The following is a 22,931-nucleotide window of genomic DNA, read 5'->3' as shown; positions in this document are numbered from 1 at the left end:
AATTGGCTCCCAGTTTTCAGCTGGGACAGTACGTACTGAGGCTTTGTTTTATCACGTTCACAAAATACTTCCTCTGCCCTCCTGGTATTGGGTTTCCCAATTTCAACTCTCCATTCAGCAGCTGATACATTTCAGTGTCCTGGCCTCAGTAAAGTGGGAATTCTATACCTGTTCTCCCTCCTGCTTAAACTGTGAGCCCCACGAGGACAGGGATGGTGCCCGACCTGATTAACTTGTAACTACTGTTCAATACAGTGCTCGGGGCATACTAATTACTTAACAAATACCATTGTCATTATTATTATTAGTATTTCTTCAGACTTGAACAGCTGGGTGGGGCCGGGGGGGAGAGGCCTGACGGTGACTCATCTCCCACTTTCCAGCACATCCCTGGGAGGAAGTGGCTGAGCCCGAGCCAGAAACGGACACAAACAAAAAGGCTTTTCCCAAACATGGATGCAATGCTCAGTGCAATACCCCCCTCTCCCCTACATCAGACCCCCCCCACCCCAGCCCCTGCCCCGGATCTTCAGGATCCCCCCCAGCTCCACCCACCCCCCCAGGCTCCCTGGCCTTCCAGGCCAGATGCGCTTCCTGGGGCTGGTCCTTGTTCTACTGTTAAAGGGAAAAGCCTGGAAGAGCCCAGGGGACCGGAGAATATCTCGAGAGAAATCCATTTGCACTTTGGCCATTTCGTTTCTATTTCAAGAATTAGCAGCAGAGACTGGAAATAGATCGTACGAAAGAGAGAACTCTTTGTTCCTTGTTAAATGCGGATTACGCCAGATAACTTTTTAGCTCTCTTCCTCCCTTCAAGGCCCTACTGAGAGCTCACCTCCTCCAGGAGGCCTTCCCAGACTGAGCCCCTTCCTTCCTCTCCCCCTCGTCCCCCTCTCCATCCCCCTATCTTACCTCCTTCCCTTCCCCACAGCACCTGTATATATGTATATACGTTTGTACATATTTATTACTCTATTGTACTTGTACATATCTATTCTATTTATTTTATTTTGTTAGTATGTTTGGTTTTGTTCTCTGTCTCCCCCTTTTAGACTGTGAGCCCACTGTTGGGTAGGGACTGTCTCTATATGTTGCCAATTTATACTTCCCAAGCGCTTAGTACAGTGCTCTGCACACAGTAAGCCCTCAATAAATACGATTGATGATGATGATGATGATGATAACTTTCCATGCCCCAAGGGCCCGCCTCTTTCTCTCCCCCTTAATCTCTTTCTCCTTCGTTTTCCCCCTTTGTTTAACGCCCTCTCCCTCTGTCTGTGTCCCTGGCTATTTCTCCCTCCCTCCGTCCATTCTCCTCTGTCTCTGCCCCTCCCTCCCCTGCGTGGAGAGGCGGTGCTCCCGTGCTCAGGGGCGTGAGGTCAGTGCAAATTCATTCATTCGTATTTATTGAGCGCTTACCGCGTGCAGAGCACTGTACTAAGCTCTTGGGAAACTACCCCACCTCTGACAGGCGGGCAGTCAATCAACCGATCGTATTTATTGAGCGCTTACTGTGCAGAACACTGTACTAAACACATGGGAGAGTACAGTAGACCAATATAATAGGCACCTTCCCTGCTCACTTACAGTTTAGAGGAGGAGACAGACGTTAATATAAATAAATAACGGATATATACATAAGTGCCCTGTGGCTGAGGCGGGGATAATGAAAAAAGGGAGCAAACCCTCTAATAGTAATAATAATGATGATGATGATGGCATTAAGTGCTATGTGCAAAGCACTGGTCTAAGCGCTGGGGAGGTTATAAAGTGATCAGGTTGTCCCACGTGGGGCTCACAGTCTTAATCCCCATTTTACAGATGAGGTAACCGAGGCTCAGAGAAGTTGTGACTTGCCCAAAGTCACACAGCTGACGGGTGGCGGAGCCGGGATTTGAACCCATGACCTCTGACTTTACAATGGGGAAGCAGCGTGGCTCAGTGGAAAGAGCACAGGCTTTGGAGTCAGAGTTCATGGGTTCGAATCCCGGCTCCGCCAACTGTCAGCTGTGTGACTTTGGGCAAGTCACTTCACTTCTGTGGGTCTCAGTTACCTCAACTGTAAAATGGGGATTAAGATTGTGAGCCCCCTGTGGGACAACCTGATCACCTTGTAACCTCCCCAGCGCTTAGAACAGTGCTTTGCACATAGTAAGCGGTTAATAAATGCCATTATTATTATTATTATAATGAGGCACACTGCTTCTCACGCTCTAGACTGTGAGCTTGTTGCAGGCAGGGATTGTCACTCTTTATTGCTGTATTGTACTTTCCCAAGTGCTTAGTATAGTGCTCTGCACACAGTAAGCGCTTAATAAATTTGAATGAATGAATGAAATCCGGGCGATGGCATGAGCCCTCAGCCCTCTCTGCCTGGTCCCGATGTCCCGTGGTGCCCAGTGGTCATCTTGGGCCTCGGGACGGGAAGTGCATGGATCTGTGTCAGGCCCTGGGGAAGGGGCTATCGGGACCCTGGCTCCCCCCATCCCTGCGAACGATGGCACTGAGGGGCCAGAGCCCAGCAGAGCAGCAAGACTGGTTAAGGATCATGTTACCATAGCCAGGGAGTGGCAGGGGTCGCAGGGCACCTCCCTGGCCCTCCTCCGGAGAAGGGTTGGGGAGGTGATGGGAGTTTGAGCGGTAACCAGTCACTGATGAAAAGTTGCTGCACTGTTGTGCCAGGCTTTGGGGTTCAGGTCAGTGGGACCCTCACTGGGCTCTGGGACCCTTTTGGGTGGTCATTGGCTGGTTTTCCCTAAACCCTGGCACTTCATTTTTGTCAGAGTCTCAGTGAGGTTTAGGGAGGGGGGCCCCCCCCCTACCCAAAGATAGGGTTGGTAAAAGTGAAGCAGTGCCCCGGGCAGGAGGGCTGCACCAGCCATGTCTCACCTGTTGTGCCCACAGAGATAAGTTGGTACTTTCACCATCCTCAGCTAGCAGTTCAGATGGGCATCGCTCAGTCTTGCTGGTTCAGGGGGACCAGGGATGACCCCTCTCCAGCAGGACCCTTGCTGGGAACTGGATCTGCTGCAGTGGGGATAGTTTGCACTGAGCCATCCGCAGTCGCTGGCCTGGTTCCCCTACGCCCAATGCCTCAGCATGCCACGTTTCTCTTAGAATACTGCTCGCTTTTGGTGACCCGGCCACTGGCCGATTTTCAGTGGTTGGTGTCGGAGAGCCCTGAGGCCCAGGATCAGAATGGGGGCAGAAAGTGGACCGAAGAAGTGAGGGATGACAGGCCAACGAGCTCACAGCTGTACCGGAAACCAAACAGGCCACTTGAGTCTTGTAGCTCAGGCCCCAGGCCCAGGGTTCTATCCCTGCTCATTCATTCAATTGTATTTATTAAGCGCTTACTGTGTGCAGAGCACCTTACTCCCACTTTACTCTCCTCTCCCAGCCTAGCCTCAAGCTCCAAGACTTATTTGTTCCACTTGGTTTCCAGTGCAGCCGTGAGCTCACTGGCCTGTCACCGCTTGCTCCTTCTGCCCCTGTTCTGACCCTGGGGCTCAGGCCTCCCAGGCAACCTGCTGCGGAGAGGGGAGGATGACGTTGTCGTTGGAGTTTTCATTACCAAGCCGAAAGAGCAGTGTCCAGAGACCCTGGTCAGCCTCCACTGGGCCCTAAAGGATTCCAGATTTCTCATTCTTCTATCAGTTTGTGGGACATCCCACTCACTGCCTTCCAAGTCCCTGAACCCCTCTTGCTGCCACCATTCTATGGCTGAACCCCAGTTGTCTCCTCAAAGATGTAAAGCTCACTGGGAACTAGCCAATCAACCTCACCCTGGCTGCTGGACTCCAAAACTCCACAGATCCTCTCCAATCCCACCCCATGCCCAGTGTCTGTCCAGTTGCTGCTCTCCCAGGTCCACAGCTCACTTCCCCTCACCTCAAGATGACTGAGGTTCTCCTTCCCTGCACCTGGCCCCTCTGTTTATTTATTACTCTATTTATTTATTTATTTATTTATTTTGCTTGTACATGTCTATCCTATTTATTTTATTTTGTTAGTATGTTTGGTTTTGTTCTCTGTCTCCCCCTTTTAGACTGTGAGCCCACTGTTGGGTAGGGACTGTCTCTATATGTTGCCAATTTGTACTTCCCAAGCGCTTAGTACAGTGCTCTGCACATAGTAAGCGCTCAATAAATACGATTGATGATGATGATGATGTTTCCTCCCCAATTCTTCTCTCCGATTGGTTGTGTTTACACTTCAGGGGGACTCCCCTGGCTTTCTCCTTCCTCTCCTAAGTGTGGGGGGGGGCCAGTGGAAGTGGGGTCATCTGGGTCCCATATCTTCTTTGTGGTCCTCATCAGCTAAGGGTAATGGACTCAGGAGGGGTTGGCTTCCCGGGAGACTTGAGAGAAGCAGCATGGCTCAGTGGAAAGAGCCCGGGCTTTGGAGTCGGAGGTCATGGGTTCAAATCCTGGCTCCGCCAACTGTCAGCTGTGTGACTTTGGGCAAGTCATTTAACTTCTCTGTGCCTCAGTTACCTCATCTGTAAAATAGGGATTAAAACTGTGAGCCCCCCGTGGGACAACCTGATCACCTTGTAACCTCCCCAGTGCTTAGAACAGTGCTTTGCACATAGTAAGTGCTTAACAAATACCATTATTATTCTCTTCCTCCCTTCAAGGCCCTACTGAGAGCTCACCTCCTCCAGGAGGCCTTCCCAGACTGAGCCCCTTCATTCCTCTCCCCCTCGTCCCCCTCTCCTTCCCCCCATCTTAGCTCCTTCCCTTCCCCCCAGCACCTGTATATATATATATATGTTTGTACATATTTATTAGTCTATTTATTTATTTATTTTACTTGTACATATCTATTCTATTTATTTTATTTTGTTAGTATGCTTGGTTTTGTTCTGTCTCCCCCTTTTAGACTGTGAGCCCACTGTCTCTATATGTTGCCAACTTGGACTTCCCAAGCGCTTAGTACAGTGCTCTGCACATAGTAAGCGCTCAATAAATACAATTGATGATGATGATGATGTACTTTGTGTGTGCTTGCAGGAGCCTCCATTGTTACCCCGCCTAAGGACATCTGGAATGTCACCGGGGCCCAGGTCTACCTGAGCTGTGAGGTCATCGGAATCCCAACGCCGGTGCTCATCTGGAACAAGGTTGGGCCAGAAGCTTGGGTACTTCGCTGGCTCTGAGGGTGGCTTTCCCTGTGATATTTAATTAATTGTGGTATTTGTTAAGTGCTTACTATGTGCCAGGCACTGTACTAAGCACTGGGATGGATACAAGCAAATCAGGTTGGACACGGGCCCTGTCCCACATGATGATGGTGCTTGTTAAGCGCTTACTAGAGAAGCAGCGTGGCTCAGTGGAAAGAGCATGGGCTTTGGAGTCAGAGGTCGTGGGTTCGAATCCCAGCTCCACCACATGCCTGCTGTGTGACCTTGGGCAAGTCACTTCACTTCTCTGAGCCTCAGTTACCTCATCTGTAAAATGGGGATTAAGACTGTGAGCCCCGCGTGGGACAGCCTGATCACCTTGTATCCCCCCAGCGCTTAGAACAGTGCTTTTCACATAGTAAGCGCTTAACAAATGCCATTATTATTATTATTACTATGTGCCAAGCACTGTTCTAAACGCTTGGGGGGATACAAGGTAATCAGGCTGTCGCACATGGTGCTATGTGCCAAGCACTGTTCTAAATGCTTGGAGGGATACAAGGTAATCAGGCTGTCGCACATGGGGCTCACAGTCTTAATCCCCATTTTCCAGATGAGGTACTCACCTCTTCCCTTCCCCACAGTACCTGTATATATGTATAGATGTTTGTACATATTTATTACTCTATTTATTTATTTTACTTGTACATATCTATTCTATTTATTTTATTTTGTTAGTATGTTTTGTTTTGTTCTCTGTCTCCCCCTTCTAGACTGTGAGCCCACTGTTGGGTAGGGACTGTCTCTATACGTTGCCAGCTTGTACTTCCCAAGTGCTTAGTACAGTGCTCTGCACACAGTAAGCGCTCAATAAATACGATTGATTGATTAAGTGACTTGCCCAGAGTCACACAGCAGACAAGTGGCAGAGCCGGGATTAGAACCCATGACCTCTGGACTCCCAAGCCCGGGCTCTTTCCACTGAGCCACGCTGCTTCTCCATTCTGTGAGAATGGAGCCCCACATGGGGCTCCCAGTCTCAGTCCCCATTTTCCAGATGAGGTAACTGAGGCCCAGTAGAAGTAAATTAACTTGCCCAAGATCACACAGCAGACAAGTGGCGGAGCCGGGCTCAGAAGTCATGATCTTCCGACTCGCAGGCCTGTGCTCTATCCAGTACGCCAGGCTGCTTCCCGGAGATGGGCCCAGGCTTGCGGTGAGCTGGGTCTGGTCCTGTCCTGCCCCAGGTATTTAGTAATTCCCATTCTACAGCTGAAAAAACTGAGGCCTAGAGAAGTTCAGCGATATGCCCAAGACTAGAACCCGGATCTGCCACTTCCCATCCCTGTGCTCTCTTTATCCACTAGGCACCGCTGCATATGGTTTTAGGGGCTAAAATAGTTGTCATTGTTGGGCCCTGTGCTGGATGTTCCTCTCAGTGTCCCTTCTCTCCTTCCCCGCTGCCAGTAACTGCTTCCCAGATCATGGGTGCCAGACAGATCGGGGCAGAGTTTGCGTTGGCAATCCAACTGGGGCTAACTGGTGGCATTTGGGCTCAGCAGGCTGCCTGGACCCTGGGGCCAGGCGGGATTTGCAACTGGCTCTGAAACCACTCGGGTGCAGAGAAGAGTAGAAACAGTCGACCAGCTTGGCCTGGTGGAAAGAGCACAGGCTGGGAGCCAGGAGACCTGGGTTCTAGTCACAGCTCCAACCCTGGCCTGCTATGTGACCTCGGGTAAAGTCCCTTAACCTCTCTCACCCTCCATTTCTAGACTGTGAGCCCACTGCTGGGTAGGGACTGTCTCTAGATGTTGCCAACTTGTACTTCCCAAGTGCTTAGTACAGTGCTCTGCACACAGTAAGTGCTCAATAAATATGATTGATTGATTGATTTTCCTTATCCGTGAAATTCCAACCTGGTTTGCTTGTATCCACCCCAGCGCTTAGTACAGTGCCTGGCACATAGTAAGCCCTTAACAAATGCCACAATTATTATTATTATTGTTATTATTATGAGCAGGGGGACTATTTTCATCTAAACTGTAAGCTTGTTGAGGACAGGGAACATGTTATATTTTACTCTGTATAACTGTTATATTGTACTCACAAATGCTTAGTACAGTGCTCTGCACACAGTAAGCTCTCAGTAGATATGATTGATTGACTGAGATGGGAGAAGCAAAGTTAAGTTAGATTGGGAAGAGTGCAGAGAACAAACCAGGGGAAGCAGGTGAAGGAGCCAATATTTAAGTTGGGGAGCGCAGAAGGTGTTTGAATGGCATTCAGAAAAATAATCCGTGCAACAACAAATACACTCTACTGTACTTTTCCAAGAGATTAAGTACAATTCTCTGTAGAGTAGGTGCCCAGTAATTACCACTGTTGGATTGATGGTGGAGGATGGACTGAAGTGGGGAGAGGCGGGAGACTGGGAAACCAGTGGGGAGGATGATAGAGTCCTAGTTTAACTGTGATATGATATGAGAGCTTGAACCCAGGAAGTGGCAGTCTAGGTCAAGGGGAAGGGTTGGGGGCAGGAAATGTTTTATAGGAAAAATCCACAGGACTTGACAGTGGGCTGAAGTAGGAGAGTTGAAAGATAGGGAGGATTGGAGGAGGATCCTGAGGTTGCAAACTTTTGAGACAGGGAGGATGTTGCTGAGATGTGAAAGTAAAGAGAAGGATTGAATTTGCTGGGGGTGGGGATGGGGGAGAATGTTGTTGGGCTTCAGACATGTTGAGATTGACATTTAAGTGGTGATGTCCTCAGGGCAAGAAGAGATGCAAAATGGTAGATTTGTGGGCTGTTAACATAATATGCAAAAAAGATTACAGAAGCTGGAAGAAGCTATTTAATCCAAAGCATAAAATGTCAAAAAAAATTATTAATTATATCAGGCCTGTGGGAGGGACAGGCCTCTGCCAGATAAAAGGAGAAAGCAGAACAAAGGTGACAGAGACAAACAGAGAGATTTTGAATGAGTTTTTCGCTTTGGTGTATAAAAAAGATCAAAAGTGCCACCCCCCAACTCCCAACCTTTGCATCCCTCCTCCCCTGCCAGCTGACTAAGCGAGGCCTACAGGATTGAAGGTTAGAAAATGGATGACCAGACTGGGAGAAACAGTCAGAGGGGATTCTGAAGGCTGAGTCTAAGGCCGGTGGCCCAGGGGATTTAAGGCTGTTGTTTTTGAAAGCTTTGTGAACCCCCCAGAAAATCCCTGAAGATTGGAAGAAGGTAAAAGTTCCCACCGTTAGGAATCCGCCTAGGATCCTGGAGCTAGAGGTCTGGGTTCAGAAATGAGCTTGGCATTTTAAGAAGGGTGTGGGGAAACTGGAGCCGATGCAGAAAAGTGTAGCAAGGGTGAAGGGCTAGAAACTAGTAGGTCTTCTGAGTTGTAGAAGTAGAAATGGCATTTATTTGAGCACCATCTGGGTACGCCATCTTTAGGAAAGTTCAAAAGCACCAGATGTCTTCCCTGCCCATAAGGAGATCCACATGTAACAGGGGAGAGATTTAAAAATATTAAAAGCTAAAGGAGTTGAGGTTGGTTAGTATAGGGAAGGGAAAGCTGGAGTGGCTTGTTCAATATCTTGGAGAAGACAGGAATTTTATGGGAAGACTACTAAGTACGTGAGGAACCAAAATAGAGTTGGTAATAGCAGCAGTAGCATTTATTGATTGTAACTAGATTGTAAACTCCTTGTGGGTAGGGAACATTTACCAACTCTGTTGCATTGTACTCTCCCAAGTGCTTAGTGCAGTGCTCTGTACCAGTGATTGATTATACAATCAATCAATCCTGAGATTGCTCAGTCACCCGAGGGATCCGCCTGGCTCGCCCAGCCCTCCCTCCTGGGTTGGTGGGGGTGAGGGGATTTGGAGAAAGAATCAGGAGGAAAGAATCCCAGCAAACTTGCTAAAAATACCTCTGGAAAGACAGTGTCACAGTGGCAGCCATGACTGGACACCGTCAACCCCTCTTGGTCCACCTCTCTGGTTCAGGGTTTTTAAACTAATCGACCAATAGTAGTCATTGAGCTCTGGCTGCATGTATGAAGGAGAGGTAAGTTAAGACTGCTCCTTAATCATCTCCTGGACATCCCCACACCCTTCGTAAAATGCCAAGCTCATTTCTGAACCCAGACCTCTAGCTCCAGGATCCCAGTCGGATTCCTATCGGAGGGAACTTTTACCTTCTTCAAGTCATCAGAACAAATAGAATTAAAGCTAAGTGCACATCACTAACAAATAAATAGAATAGTAAATATGTACAAGTAAAATAGAGTAATAATAATAATAATGGCATTAAGTGCTTACTATGTGCAAAGCACTGGGAGGTTACAAGGTGATCAGATTGTCCCATGTGGGGCTCACGGTCTTAATCCCCATTTTACAGATGAGATAACTGAGGCCCAGAGAAGTGAAGTGACTTGCCCAAAGTCACACAGCTGACAAACGGCGGAGCTGGGATTAGAACCCATGACATCCGAATTCCAAGCCCGTGCTCTTTCCACTAAGCCACACTGCTTCTCTAAAGTAGCCCTCACAGCCCCTCACTGCTGGCTCCTGTGCCCTTGGCAGAATTGGGTCTGTGTACCGTGTGTGCATGCGAGTGTACATTTGTACTGTGCATGTGCCTGCTCATGTCTCCCCCACTACAGCTGAGCCCCTAGAACAACTGACCCTGGTGATGCTAACCTTTTGTCTCACAGGTGAAGAGAGGCCACTTTGGGGTCCAGAGGACGGAGCTCCTGCCCGGGGATCGGGACAACCTGGCCATCCAGACGCGGGGTGGTCCAGAGAAGCATGAAGTCACGGGCTGGGTGCTGGTGAGTCCTGGGGTCCCGTGCATCCTCAGCACTGGGGGTGGGGGGCCCAGGCAGATGACCCTTCACAGATCCAGCGGGCAGGCAGGGAGGGGCGGGTGTTTGCCCATCTGCCTGGCAGCAAGCCAGAACCAAGCCAGGATGGGGTCGCTTCCTCCCTTCCACGGGCTGGAGGCATAAATCCCAGCCCGGCCTGAGACATGAGGCCAGGAGGCAGTGGGCAGATCATTCACAGGTGTGGAAGGACACTCTAAGAGGGTAATAATAATAATAACAATAAGAATAATGGCATTTGTTAAGTGCTTACTATGTGCAAAGCACTGTTCTAAGCGCTGGGGGGGATACAAGGTGATCAGGTTGTCCCACGTGGGGCTCACAGTCATCATCCCCATTTTACAGATGACGTAACAGGCTCAGAGAAGTTAAGTGACTTGCCCAAGGTCACATAGCAGACATGTGGCGGAGCTGGGATTCGAACCCATGACCTTGGACTCCAAAGCCCGGGCTCTTTCCACTGAGCGACGCTGCTTCTCATTGAGAATAATTGACCCTTGGTAATAATTGAGCCCTTGTCCCAAAGGCTTAAGGACCAGGGCAGGGGCTCTCACCACAGCACTTGTTTCTCCTTGCCCTTGCTTGGCGTGGAGCTGGAGGAGGTGGGGGGCTAAAAGGGCCTCCATCCTCTCCGGCCAGTCAGGCAGCCCTGCCGGCACCACAGATGAGCCCGTGGCAGTCAGGCATCACACACGTTTCCTCCCGATTCTTTCTCCAAATCCTCTCACCCCCCACAACCCGGGAGGGAGGGCTGGGAGAGACAGGCCGATCCCTCAGGTGACTGAGCTGCTCCTCTCTCAGATTTCACCGCTGAGCAAGGAGGATGAGGGCGAGTACGAGTGCCACGCATCCAACTCACAAGGCCAGGCAGCTGCGGCCGCCAAAATCACCGTGGTCAATAGCTTGCACGAACTGCCAGTGAAGAAAGGTAAGACTGGCTGGTGGGTGCCTTTGCTACTGCGATGCAGACTTGCTGTTCCTTAATGCAGAGGGGGCTTGGGATGCAGGAACTGACACGAATGGGTGTTCTGGGCATGCATCCCAGCAAACTTGCTAAAAATACCTCTGGAAAGCCGGTGTCACAGTGGCAGCCATGACTGGACACCGTCAACCCCTCTTGGTCCACCTCTCTGGTTCGGGGTTTTTAAACTAATCTACCGATAGTAGTTATTGAGCCCTGGCTGCGTGCACGGAGGAGAGGTAAGTTAAGACTGCTCCTTATTTTCTTTTCCCACAAACCTCTGCTCTCTCCTTCCCTCAGGTCAGGGCAAGGTGTGGGTTAAATTTGCTTTGATATCCCACACTGCACTGTGGGGCAATTCATTTGTGGGAATTTTCCCTGCACCTCCAGCCTCTCAAAGGTCATGGGTGACCCTCCAAACCCCGAGGGTGGGAGCAGTCTCGGAAGGTGACCTTGTGCAATAACTTCCCCTGACGGTGCATGGAAGGCTCTGTACAGCCCTCTGGGAGAGAAAGAGTGCTCTCCTCCCTGGCTTGTCACAGCCATTGGTTTGATCTCTAAGACTGTAAGTTCAGTGTGGGCAGGGAATGTGTCTGTTATATTGTATTCCCCCAAGTGCTAAATACAGTGCTCTGCACACAGTAAGCACTCAATAAATAGGACTAACTCACCGGTCAGGGGGAAACTTCCATTTGACCGACGCAGCCAAGTCCATGGCAATAGTGAGGCCATGTACTTGCTAGACTGTACGCTCCCCGTAGGTGAGAATCATGTCCCTCTGTTATACTCTCCCAAGCGCTTAGTACAGTGCTCTGCAGAGAGTAAGCACTCAAATACTGCTGATTGATTGGTCAAGAAAGGCCTGGAGGTGAGCACTCCTAATTGATTCTCTCTTCCTTTGTACAGAGGAAGGTGCTGAGCTGTGAAGACCCGCGGTAATCCATATCCACCTTTACGCCTACTATAGCCCCGGAAACGGCAATGGCTGCTCTTGCCCAGTAACCTGTTTCTTCTTACCTTAATTTACTAATCCTTATAGCTGCCTTTATTCACTGGTTTGCCCACATCATTGCAGCAACGTTTGCAGCCTCACCACGTCTAACTACAAAATGTTTATTGTCTATTTACAAATAAAGCCAACCGGCCAAATGAAGCGCAGGGTGTCAAGTGCGGGCCCGGGCAGGGTGCACCGGATCGCTAAACGCTCATCATGCGCGGGGCAATGCTCATGGACATCAGCTCTTGGAACAGAAGTTTGCAGGCATACGGCATTCGCACCAGGGAGATCTGCAAAGGAAGGAAACTGCCATGAAGTACCAGGGAAATGCAACCTAACTATTGGGTACCTGGTGCCGGGCTAATTGTAGGTAGAAAAAGTCTTGGGCTGGTGACAAGCATAGGCCCCCAAAGAGAGCCCCTGGACAAGCTCTCTCTGCTGCCAGCTTGCCTAGGCACTGCACATCTGGGAGAAGCCCAAAGTGAGGCCTGTTTGGTAAGTGGGGGGGGGGGGGGGGGGTCCCCCACAACACCTTGAGGCTTCCTTAAGCATTCCCCTGCCCCAGCACCAATTTTTCAACCGGATATCATCTTTAAATTGTTCTTGCTCTGTACCACCACCTCCAACTTTCTCCTTGCAACAGGCTGGTAGGCAACTGGAAAGAACTCTCACCAGAATGTTGCGGGTTTTGGATCCAGACAGGCTCACGCTCTTGGGCCGGGATTCCCTAACGCCGTCCTAGCCAAAGTGTGCAGTGAGAGTGTGAGCTGGTGGCAGAACTGGACGTGTTTTCAGAACAGGAAGAATTTCAGAGTCAGCAGAGCTTTTGGTTTGGGAAAGCGTCAGAAGTAGCCCTGGGCACTTAAGCTTTTGGATTTTTGGAAAGACAAAAGAGGCAAAAGGAAAAAGCCCGGTTCCTAAGCGTCGGCCACCATTTCTTGAGTCCCCCACCCGGACCTACCTGGGTTTTGTTGCGGCAGCCACGGCACTCGTACGTGTGGGTCCTGGTGTTGGCGATGGCCATGATGCCACAGAGGTTACACACATGAACCTGGTAGGGGTCCGAGGCCTCAAACAGCCTCTCCCTCAGGAACTGAGCTGCTCCATGGGCAATCTGACAGTCACGCTCCATCTCTCCAAATCGCAGGCCGCCATCCCTACCGAGAGAGGTGATCACTTAAAATCCACCACCTCTGCCCAACGGCTCCGCTAGATGAAAAACTTCCCAGAGGGAAGATCCACGGAGGTACACTGGGCATGGAGCCCAGGGGCAGGCAGGAGACCTGGGTTCTAGTCCTAGCTCTGCCTCCAGTCTGCTGTGTGACCTTGGACAAATCACTTAGCCAACCTGGCCCTCCATTTCCTTATCTGTAAAACGGGGGGGGGGAATAAAACAGCCTACCCAGCATGGGATGGTATCCAATTTGATAATAAAGCTACCTCAGCAATTAGTACAGAGACTGTGCTTAACAAATACCAGGATTATTACCCCATCTCCTTTCCCCACCTCAGACTTTATCATATTCAGTCTCAACTTTTTTGAACTTTAAGTCTAGCAGAAAGGCTGACACTTGCCCTCCACATTTTAACACAACTTGAGTGACTAAGACGGCAGTTTTTGGGTTGCCAGAAGACAGTCTGGCTCCGAGTTTGGGGCTCTGGGAACTTCAGACCAAGGGTGTGGTAAACCAGGAGGACTGTAGCCCACCTTGCCCATGCTAAGGACCCTTTGGGGGGAGTTTCCAGCCTTACCGTGATCTCCCCTCCATGGGCTGCCTGTTAAGGATTTGGATGGGCCCTCGGGCCCGAGAGTGGATCTTGTCGTCCACCATGTGCTTCAGGCGCTGGTAGTATGTGGGGCCGATGAAGATTTGCGAGGTGATTTTGCGTCCAGTGAAGCCGTTGTAGAGAACCTAAAACAGGAGGAGAGGGACTCTGAGTGCAAGCAGGCCTCAGAAGCGGAGTGTGAGCATACTGTGGGGACAGGAGCCCATCTGTCTGGCCCTGGCAGGGCTGGGGGCAGGCAGAAGTTCCAAAATCCCCTAGCCTTGATAAGCCCCAGTGGCCCTAGCCCAATCTCCGGCCCCTTGCATCTCCCCACCCCTCAGCCACGGGCTGATCCAACAGGCCTTTCTTGTACCTCATTGCCCCTGAGATGGTAGCCGTAGTCAGAGAGCAGGTTGGAAATCTTCTGTACGTTGACTGCATCGTTAAAGGGCGTGGCGTCACCGATTTCTCCCTTGTTGGCTGAAACCTGGAGGAAGCAACAGTTTGGGAAGGCTCATTGTTAAACACTTTTTCTTGTTCTTCTTCTCCATCCTCAAGCCTGACAGCATGAAGCACCATGGTGTAGTGGATAGAGCCCAGGCCTGGAAATCAGAAGGTCATGGGTTCTAATCCTGATTCCACCACTTGGCTGTGTGACCTTGGGCAAATCATTTCATTTCTCTGGTCCTCAGTTACCTCATCTGGAAAATGGGTATTAGGACTCTGAACCCCATGTGGGACAACCTGACTACCTTGTATCTATCCCAGCGCTTAGAACAGTGCTTGGCACATAACAGGCGCTTTAGAAATACCATATTAGTAATAATTATTATTATTGCTGAAAATAATGGGCACTGAATGAAAAGCTTTTCCCTTTAATGAAACAAGAAGCTCTCACCTCAGGTGATGCCTGGACCAAGACTACCGTGCATACCAGTGGACTCTGGTGCCCAACTCTGTTTCAGAGCAACCCAGATACCCCAGAACAGATTCCCTAGGAGATCAACAGGGCCCAAGCCTTCAGGCTGGAAAGCAGCCAATGTGCACAGCCATTTTGGGATAGTATAGCTTAGTATACAACAACTCCACACTGAAACTCCAGTCACATAACATAGCACTCTATTAGCTCACCCCCTCCTACCTTAACTCATATTTCTTACTACAATCCAGTCCACACACTTTGCTCCGCTGATGCCAACCTACTCATTCTACCTCTTTCTCATCTATCTCACCGCCAACTTCTTGCCCGCATTCTCTCTCTGGCCTGGAACTCCCCCCGGCCCCTCCACAGAGCCAGCAGACAACCACTCTCCCCTCTTTCAAAACCTTATTAAAATCACATGTCCTCCAAGAGGCCTTTCCCGATTACGCCCTCTTTTCCACTATTCCCTCTCCCTTACGTATGACCTATGCACCTGGATCTGTACCCTTAAACACTTAATATTCACTCCACCCTCAATCCTATACTTTAATGTCTGACATCTCCTCTAGATTGTAAGCTCTTCGTGGGCAGGGAACATGTCTACTGATTCTATTGTATCGTACGCTTCCAGTGCTTAGTAAAGGGCCCTGTACCCAGGAAGCGCTCAATAAATACCACTGATTGACTGAATCAGGTCTAGTTACACACATTTCTACCCTAAACAGGTCAATTTAAAATGGCCAAAATGCCCTGTTTAGCTAGCAGGTGCAGGAGCTCATAAGACCAGGGTGAGAACACAAACAGAAAGAGAGGCTGCAGCCCACCCAGGAAGGGAGGGCAGGAATGGGCATTAGTGACGACTCAACCAGACCATCACCTTGGGAGAAGTTGTAAGAACAAGATATCCTTACCTTTCCCTGAAGACACTCAATCAAGTGACCAATAGTCATCCGGGAGGGGATGGCGTGGGGGTTGATGATGATGTCTGGTGTGATGCCCTCACAGGTGAAAGGCATATCCTAGAGAGAGGAGAGAAACACTTATCACACCGACATGGAACCCCTAATGCAGCTGCAGAACAACATTCCGGACCCAAATCACCTAACTTCTTACCAGCCACCGACCATACGAAGCAGGGAGATAGGGTTGCCTAAGGGGCAGAGCAAGGGACTGGGGAATCAGGAGACCCCAGGCCTGGCCCCACCTTTGCCACTACCTGCTGTGTGATCTTGAGCAAGTCATTTAACCTCTCTGGGCCTCAGCTTGGTCATCTGGGTAAGGCGGGGTGCCTGTTCTATCTGCCTCCCTCTTAGATTGTGAGTCCTGGGTGGGACGGGGACTGTACCTGACCCGATTATCTTACGTCTACCCCAGCGCTTGGTACCCAGTAAGGGTTAGGGTCTATGACTGTGATTACTACTGTTAAAAAGTGAGAACTTGACTGTATGCCAGTTCCAGATTACATTCCTAAATAGAACATTTCTTGAGGCAAGCAGCGGGCCCTACTGGATAAAGCATGGGCTTAGGAGCCAGAGGACCTGGGTCCTTATCCCAGGCTCCACCATTTGCCTGCTGGGTGACCTTGGGCAAGTCACTCAACCTTCTCTGTGCTTCAGTTTCCTCCTTCGAAAAGAGTATCCTATACCTGTTCTCCCTCCTACTTAGACTGGGAGCCCCATTGAGGGACAGGGACTGTGTCTGACCTGATTAACTTGTATCTACCTTGGCACTTAAAACAGTACTTGTCAAGTAGTAAGCACTTAAATACCATTTTTTTAAAAAAGGCAAAAACTGGTTCATGCTGCAAGCAAACCTCTTCCCCCACCCCCACAACTTCTGGGAAAGAAAGAAGCCTCGGTACCTCTTGTCGATACTGGATACCACAGGTACCCTTCTGCCCATGTCGACTGGCAAATTTGTCTCCTATCTGGGGGATCCGAACGGAGCGAACCTGGAACCAAAGGACACTGGGTCAGTGAAAACTTTCATTTTCTAGCCCAGGCTCCGGTGGCCAAAAGTCTCCCCAGCTCACCCGAATCTTGCAGAACTTGTAGCCTTCCTGGTTGAGCGTGACCATAACCTGGTCCACGATCCCCGTCTCGCTCGTGCGGAGGAAAGTGCTGCAGTCGCGTTTGGTGTACCGCCTGTTGGTGCTCTCCAGCTCGTCCTCGTTTTCCGGCAGGGTGACGGTCTTCCCAATGATGACGTCGTCTCCCGACACACGCACGCCTGGGGCGATCAGGCCATCGTCATCCAGCTTGTCGTAGATGGCGTGCCTCATTCCTGCAGGGGTGAGGGAGAAGACAGAGGTCACTGAGCGGATATGAGGCAGGAGGCGACGGCCATCCATTGTCTCTAGAGGGAACATGTACAGAACCGTGTTCGACATGGTTGGGAAGCAGTGTGGCCTAGTGGCAAGAGCACAGGCTTGGGAGTCAGAGGACGTGGGCTCTAATCCCAGCTCCACACTTGTCTGCTGTGTGACCCTGGGCAAGCCACATCACTTCTCTGTGCCTCAGTTACCTCATCTGTAAAATGGGGATTGAGACTGTGAACCCCACGTGGGATAACCTGACTGCCTTGTATCTACCCAATGCTTAAAACAGTGCTTGGCACACAGTAAGCGCTTAACAAATACCATAATTATTCATTCATTCATCCATATTTATTGAGCACTTACTGTGTGCAGAACACTGTACTAAGCGCTTGGGAAGTACAAGTTGGCAACATATAGAGATGGTCCCTACCCAACAATGGGCTCACAGTCTAGAAGAGGGACACAGACAACAAAACAAAACATGTGGACAGGTGTCAAGTCATCAGAATAAACAGAAGTAAAGCTAGATGCAGATCATTAACAAAATAGAACAGTAAATATGTACAAGTAAAATTATTATTATTATTCTGCAGAGATAAGAACCTTTCAACCTTTCTCCAAATAAATCAGGGTGCCAGGAAGGCCCTACAAGAGCCAGTTCACTGGACCTCATTCTCATCACTCTCGCCACCGATCAGTCTCACACCCTCCTTTCAACCTGGAACTCCTTCCCGCTTCATATCCGACAGGCCACAGCTCTCCCCAATCCATAAACTCCTTCTGAAATACCATCTATTCCAGAAATACCTTCCCGATTAAATTCTCATCCCCCGAGGTACTGGTCCAACTACCGCTTCGGCCCCAACTATGCACTTCTGCATGTACCAACCGTGCTCTGCACAGAGCATGTGCTCAATGGGGCTTACACTTCCTACTACTTCAGCACTTGCTAATAATAATAATAATGGCATTTATTAAGCGCTTACTATGTGCAAAGCACTGTTCTAAGCGCTGGGGAGGTTACAAGGTGATCAGGTTGTCCCCTGTGGGGCTCACAGTCTTAATCCCCATTTTACAGATCATCATCATCATCATCATCAATCGCATTTATTGAGCGCTTACTATGTGCAGAGCACTGTACTAAGCGCTTGGGAAGTACAAAGATGAGGTAACTGAGGCACAGAGAAGTTAAGTGACTTGACCAAAGTCATGCTTATACACAGCCACTTCTCCTTCTTCCTTCAGTAAAATTACCTCAGGCTCTGTCTCCCCACTGCTACACTGCAACCTCCTCGAGAGCAGAGATCATGCCTATTAACTCTATTACACTCTCCCAAGCACCGAGTACAGTGCTCTGCACTGAGTAGTTTGTCAGGAAATACTGAGCGCGCGCGCGCACACACACACACACACGCAAACTCTCCCCCTCCCCACCCCCCGCTCCCTCCCAACAGAGGGCCAACCTCAGTGCAAGCAGCCTGACAGCTCTTGGGTCCTGGGCGTTGGAACAGTTTACATTTTGACAATAATAACGATGATGATGATGGTACTTACTAGGTACCCACTGTGTGCCAAGCACTGTGCAAAGTGCTGGGGTAAGTTCAAAATATTCCGATCAGACTCAGTGCCTCTTCCACAGGAGGCTCCCAGTCTAAGAGGGAGGGAGAATGGGTATCTTGTCCCCCCATTTACAGATGAGGAAACAGAGACCCAAAGTCACACAGCAAGCTGATGGCAGTGCTGGGTTTAGAACTGGGTCTCCCAGGACCCAGTTCCGTGCTCTATCCACCAAGCCATGCTGCCTCCCACCACTGAATTTTTGGTCCCAAAATCCACCTCTCACACTAGACCAGGGTTCGAGGTCTTCTTGGGACTGGTAGATCAGTGATGATTAGAGCTCCCACAGCCCTGCGCCAGCCAGATGCCAGTGAGACTGGCAGAGGGTCCATTTCTTCCTCCGGGTGCCCCGTTAGGGCCCTGGGAATTCTCCTCTTGCCCAGAGGTGTTCCTCTCAACTCCTGGTGACCAGCCCTTTCCTCACCAACTGGTGCCCAGCTGGCTGATGCCACCACTCACAGATCACAGGGTGGGCATTGGGAGCCCTTCAGGAAAAGAGTCTGTTTAAAAAAAAAAAAGTCCCTAGGAGGGGGCTCCTAGGCAGGAATGAAGATTCCCATTCAGACAGAGAAACTGAGGCCCGGAGCAGTGAGACAGCTTGGGAATGGGGAAGAAGACTCGGTGTTCCACTGAGCCAGCCTCCCGCCAGCCTGATGGGACTCATCCCAGCCCTGGACCCGTCTCCTTGGGGATAGTGAGTGCTCTACGGCTCTCACCTTGGCAGGTTTCCCGCGTCGGTTTCTCAAAAACTTCTTCTTGATCAAAGCCTTTCTTCGACTCCTGTTCCTTGTAAGATCGATAGAAGACGGATCTGGAATATAACACACACACTCACTTAGTTTTAATGTGGGGACACCTCCTGTCTGTTTCCTTGAGGGCAGGGATCGTGTCTTCTCATTCTACTGCCCAAGTGCTCAGAAAGGGTTCCAATAGTAGGTGCTTTACTGTATCAGCTGGTACCAGATTTTAATCAAACCATTGTACAAGAACAACTAGATGACATTTATGACCAGAAATCTAAATAAAGTCAAGAACTCTCCTAACCTCATTCTTAACACTCCCAACTAGTAAATGCTCCAGGCCTACTGTGTGGCTGTGTATGACTACAATGACTGAAAAGGGTGCCCACTGAAGCCCCCAACTCCTGTGTCCTTGTCCTGATATTTTCCACACAATTGACAGCCCAGCAGCAACCTAGGTTCCATGGGGGAGACTTTCTAGGACCTCATGTGAAGTTACTCATATCACTCCTCCCCGTCCTCAGTCTGGGCCTCTAGTACACTTCCATGGCAGGGAATGCAAGACACTGAATCCGCTGCAAACTGCGGAGCAGCTTTATGGGTCTTTGGAACACTTGGCCCTGGTTCTACTGGACACAGAGACCCCGTTCAGCAGACGTTCAGTGTGCTTGTTGCTGCTTCTGCTGCTGCTAGGCAGGGACGGGAAAATCAAGAGTTTCAAAGGAATTTCTTCACTGGCTGCATTTGGCTGGCCACAAAGACACACTTTCCCATCATCCACCCGGAGTTCAAACGGGCACAGAGCATTCGTCAACTGAATGTGGAGGCTGGGAAACCAAACCCCAAAGGAACTTTTTGGAATTATTACTGCCTCCCTCACTCTCTGTGCCCCTCCCTGCCCCTACCCCTTTATAGCTCCCACAAGACTCCCAAGTACCCAGAACCAACCTGAAAAAGCCTCGGTCCACAGCAGAACGGTTCATGATGACAGAGTCCTCTTGGTTGTACCCAGTGTACGACGCAATGGCCACAATTGAGTTGATCCCTGCAACGTTTACAGCAGACGCTTAACACCTGCCAGTCTGGGGGTTTTTTTGTCCAGTTACACGCCACCATGGGCAAGCTGCTGTTGCTGTGTAAAAACACTGTTTCTCAAGAATACCAAATACCGGCACTAAGTGAGGTATCGTCCTTACTGAGAAGGAATGGGAGGACAAAATGAAACGGAAAGTGGCTAGAACTGCACAAAAACTTGCCTTTCCTCCATGGAAACAGGGCAAGATAAATGGTCAAGGGACAAAGAAAACAGAGTTTTCTTTTCTTCAATACAATAGTTCCCCCTTGTGAAGAGCCCAGCAAGTGCACCCTCTAATCCTGGTTACTCCTAAACTCTAACGCTTCAACCTATCATAGCAAAAGAAGCACCATTCCCACAATATTCCCCTCTCCTCTTTACTTCCCTACCACCCCCACGAACAGACGCCACTCCTCGCTGCATTATCCAAAAACCAATCGCACTAGGCCAACCATCGCTTCGTCGAAAAACCAGGGGCTCGAGGGGAGAGTATTCCAAAGCAACTGTCATCATCAATCATCAATCGTATTTACTGAGGGCTTCCTGTGTGCAGAGCACTGTACTAAGCGCTTAAGAAGGACAAATTAAAGGGACGGGTAGAGAATTAAAAAGCCCTCTCAAGACTGTCGAAATCCAACTCTGAGAGCCTCTTGAAGCTCAAACTACTGGCCACCAACTTCTGGGTGGTCGTCAGCACCTCGAGGGACCGATCCAGACTGCTTTCCATCAGTTTTTGAAGAAATAATTTTGAATTATTTTGTCATTCACTTCAAATGTCTGTAGTTGTTAGGCACCTAATCAGTGTTTAACAAATACCTTGGACAGTGAATTGGTTCCCTGAAGAGCAGGGTTTCCACCCTGCCACTTGCATGAAACAGCATTCCTGGCAGAGGCCAATTCACTGCTGAGGGACCTAAAACCTATGTTCCCTTATTGGTCCAGGGCACTTTCCCCAAGCTGGGGGTTGAGGACACTGTTGTAGCAGAAATGGTTTAAATGACTCCTGTTCTCAGGGCAAGGTTCAGACCAAGCTGCTGCCTCTGCCCACGGACAGGCTCCCTCCAGAAGGCACACTCTCTTCCTCTCCAAGCCGTACTCTGGTCATCATGGCTCTTTCCCAGAGCCGCCCTGGGGGCTCCATTTACAGCAGGTTGCTGCTTTGCTCTCCCGTTCTGGAAACAGTGTCCTCAGGGAAGCCACGAGGACTAGGGCCTGGCACAACAGACTCTCCCTTAGGGACCCTCTCTACCGCAGTGATCCCAGGGGCATGTATTTCTTCTGACCACAATTCTCAGGCTGCCAAGTTCAGGGGCTGCCATTCTATAGGTGATGGCCAATCCCTGCAGTGGTGACCACATGGGCACCTCTGGCCAAAGCACCCGACCCTTATCCTACATAGGGAATGCTGACCAGCAGCTCGGCCACATCCCCGGACTCAGTTGGTCTTAAGATGCCACTGGCAACAGGCGACGTCGTCCTGAACCGTACCTGCAGGCAACTCCCTGAAGCGCAGATACTCCATAGAGCGGGTGGTCACCAGAGGCTTCTGCGGGTAATACAGCACGTGAGCCAGGGTGTCCATTCGCACGTGGAAGTTGGTGATGTAGACGCCCATCGCCTGCTTACCCATGGCAGACTGGTACGTGTTCCTAGGAGACTGAGGCAGAAAGACCCCGGTCAGGCCTCACCAAACGCTAGCCAGAAAAGCAGCCAAGCTCCCCGTTGGGAGCGCTTCATCTGCCTGGGAGAGCTCCCTGTCATAGACAAGTCTAACCCGGCCAGATCTTAGGACTGAAAACCAACGCCAAGCGCAGCCTGTGGAAGTTCTGCAGAGGTCCAGATCACACTCCAGCAACGGGCACCACCACCGCCACCACCACGGGGCCCACGCCAGCTGAAAAACAAACCCTGGGCCCTGACACTGCCTGGCCGTGGGGCCGCAACACACCAGCCCGAAAGAGAGATGGAAAGGGGAGCCCACCTGATTGTGGTCAGGGAAAGGAATGATGGAGGCGCACACCCCCAGGATCATGGACGGATGAATCTCGCAGTGTGTGTAAGTGGAACAATAGGCAACTCCCTTCTCCTGCAGATCGTCCGGGGTCATTGCCAGCATCACAGTTTCCTCCTCCAGGGTGTCGATGTACTCCACCACTCCACTAGCCACCAGATCCTGCCAACTGAACAGACACAGACAGCCTCTGAACCCTGCCCGGTCACTGGTGGGGAAATCAAAGGGTTAACGTTGAGGTGCCCCTGATGGTGGGGTGGAGTCCCCCAAGAGAACAGATTGTGTGGAAAGTGCTGGGGAAACCTCAAGGCTGGCTGGAGCCAGCTGGAAATTGACGAGGAATTCCGCAGTGATGTGGGGAGCTGGCCAACTGGAAGCAGACCCATGGCCTCACCAGAGCTATCAGACATGTGCAGCGGCAAAGATGACGATCCTGACATATAGAGAAATTCATTTGAATATTCATTCCAAGTCTATGTAACATACAAGCTCACATCAGGCGCGTGTAGCACACTGT

At 50.3% G+C, this 22,931-nt stretch overlaps 2 protein-coding genes across 2 annotated transcripts in view; one reads left to right on the top strand and one right to left on the bottom strand.

The window, feature by feature from the left end:
• The window catches only part of IGFBP7 (insulin like growth factor binding protein 7), a 47,159-nt gene extending 35,038 nt beyond the window's left edge, over positions 1 to 12,121 (top strand). Inside the window, exons 2-5 of the mRNA XM_038758771.1 lie at positions 5,016 to 5,125; positions 9,840 to 9,956; positions 10,809 to 10,935; positions 11,875 to 12,121. Coding sequence (XP_038614699.1) covers positions 5,016 to 5,125; positions 9,840 to 9,956; positions 10,809 to 10,935; positions 11,875 to 11,894 — 374 coding nt within the window. The 3' untranslated portion in view covers positions 11,895 to 12,121. The remainder of the gene's footprint in view (positions 1 to 5,015; positions 5,126 to 9,839; positions 9,957 to 10,808; positions 10,936 to 11,874) is intronic.
• POLR2B (RNA polymerase II subunit B) overlaps positions 12,066 to 22,931 on the bottom strand; it is a 31,669-nt gene continuing 20,803 nt past the window's right edge. The window contains exons 15-25 of the mRNA XM_038758770.1: positions 22,385 to 22,583; positions 21,892 to 22,060; positions 20,277 to 20,373; positions 19,305 to 19,399; positions 16,687 to 16,937; positions 16,516 to 16,605; positions 15,566 to 15,673; positions 14,106 to 14,219; positions 13,718 to 13,878; positions 12,927 to 13,122; positions 12,066 to 12,255 (exon numbers count right to left, since the gene is read on the bottom strand). Coding sequence (XP_038614698.1) covers positions 12,166 to 12,255; positions 12,927 to 13,122; positions 13,718 to 13,878; positions 14,106 to 14,219; positions 15,566 to 15,673; positions 16,516 to 16,605; positions 16,687 to 16,937; positions 19,305 to 19,399; positions 20,277 to 20,373; positions 21,892 to 22,060; positions 22,385 to 22,583 — 1,570 coding nt within the window. The 3' untranslated portion in view covers positions 12,066 to 12,165. The remainder of the gene's footprint in view (positions 12,256 to 12,926; positions 13,123 to 13,717; positions 13,879 to 14,105; positions 14,220 to 15,565; positions 15,674 to 16,515; positions 16,606 to 16,686; positions 16,938 to 19,304; positions 19,400 to 20,276; positions 20,374 to 21,891; positions 22,061 to 22,384; positions 22,584 to 22,931) is intronic.

Source organism: Tachyglossus aculeatus, chromosome 17 (assembly GCF_015852505.1).
Source record: "Tachyglossus aculeatus isolate mTacAcu1 chromosome 17, mTacAcu1.pri, whole genome shotgun sequence".
NCBI lineage: Eukaryota > Metazoa > Chordata > Mammalia > Monotremata > Tachyglossidae > Tachyglossus > Tachyglossus aculeatus.
Note: the sequence above shows the minus strand (reverse complement) of the source record. Positions and strands in the feature narration are given on the sequence as shown.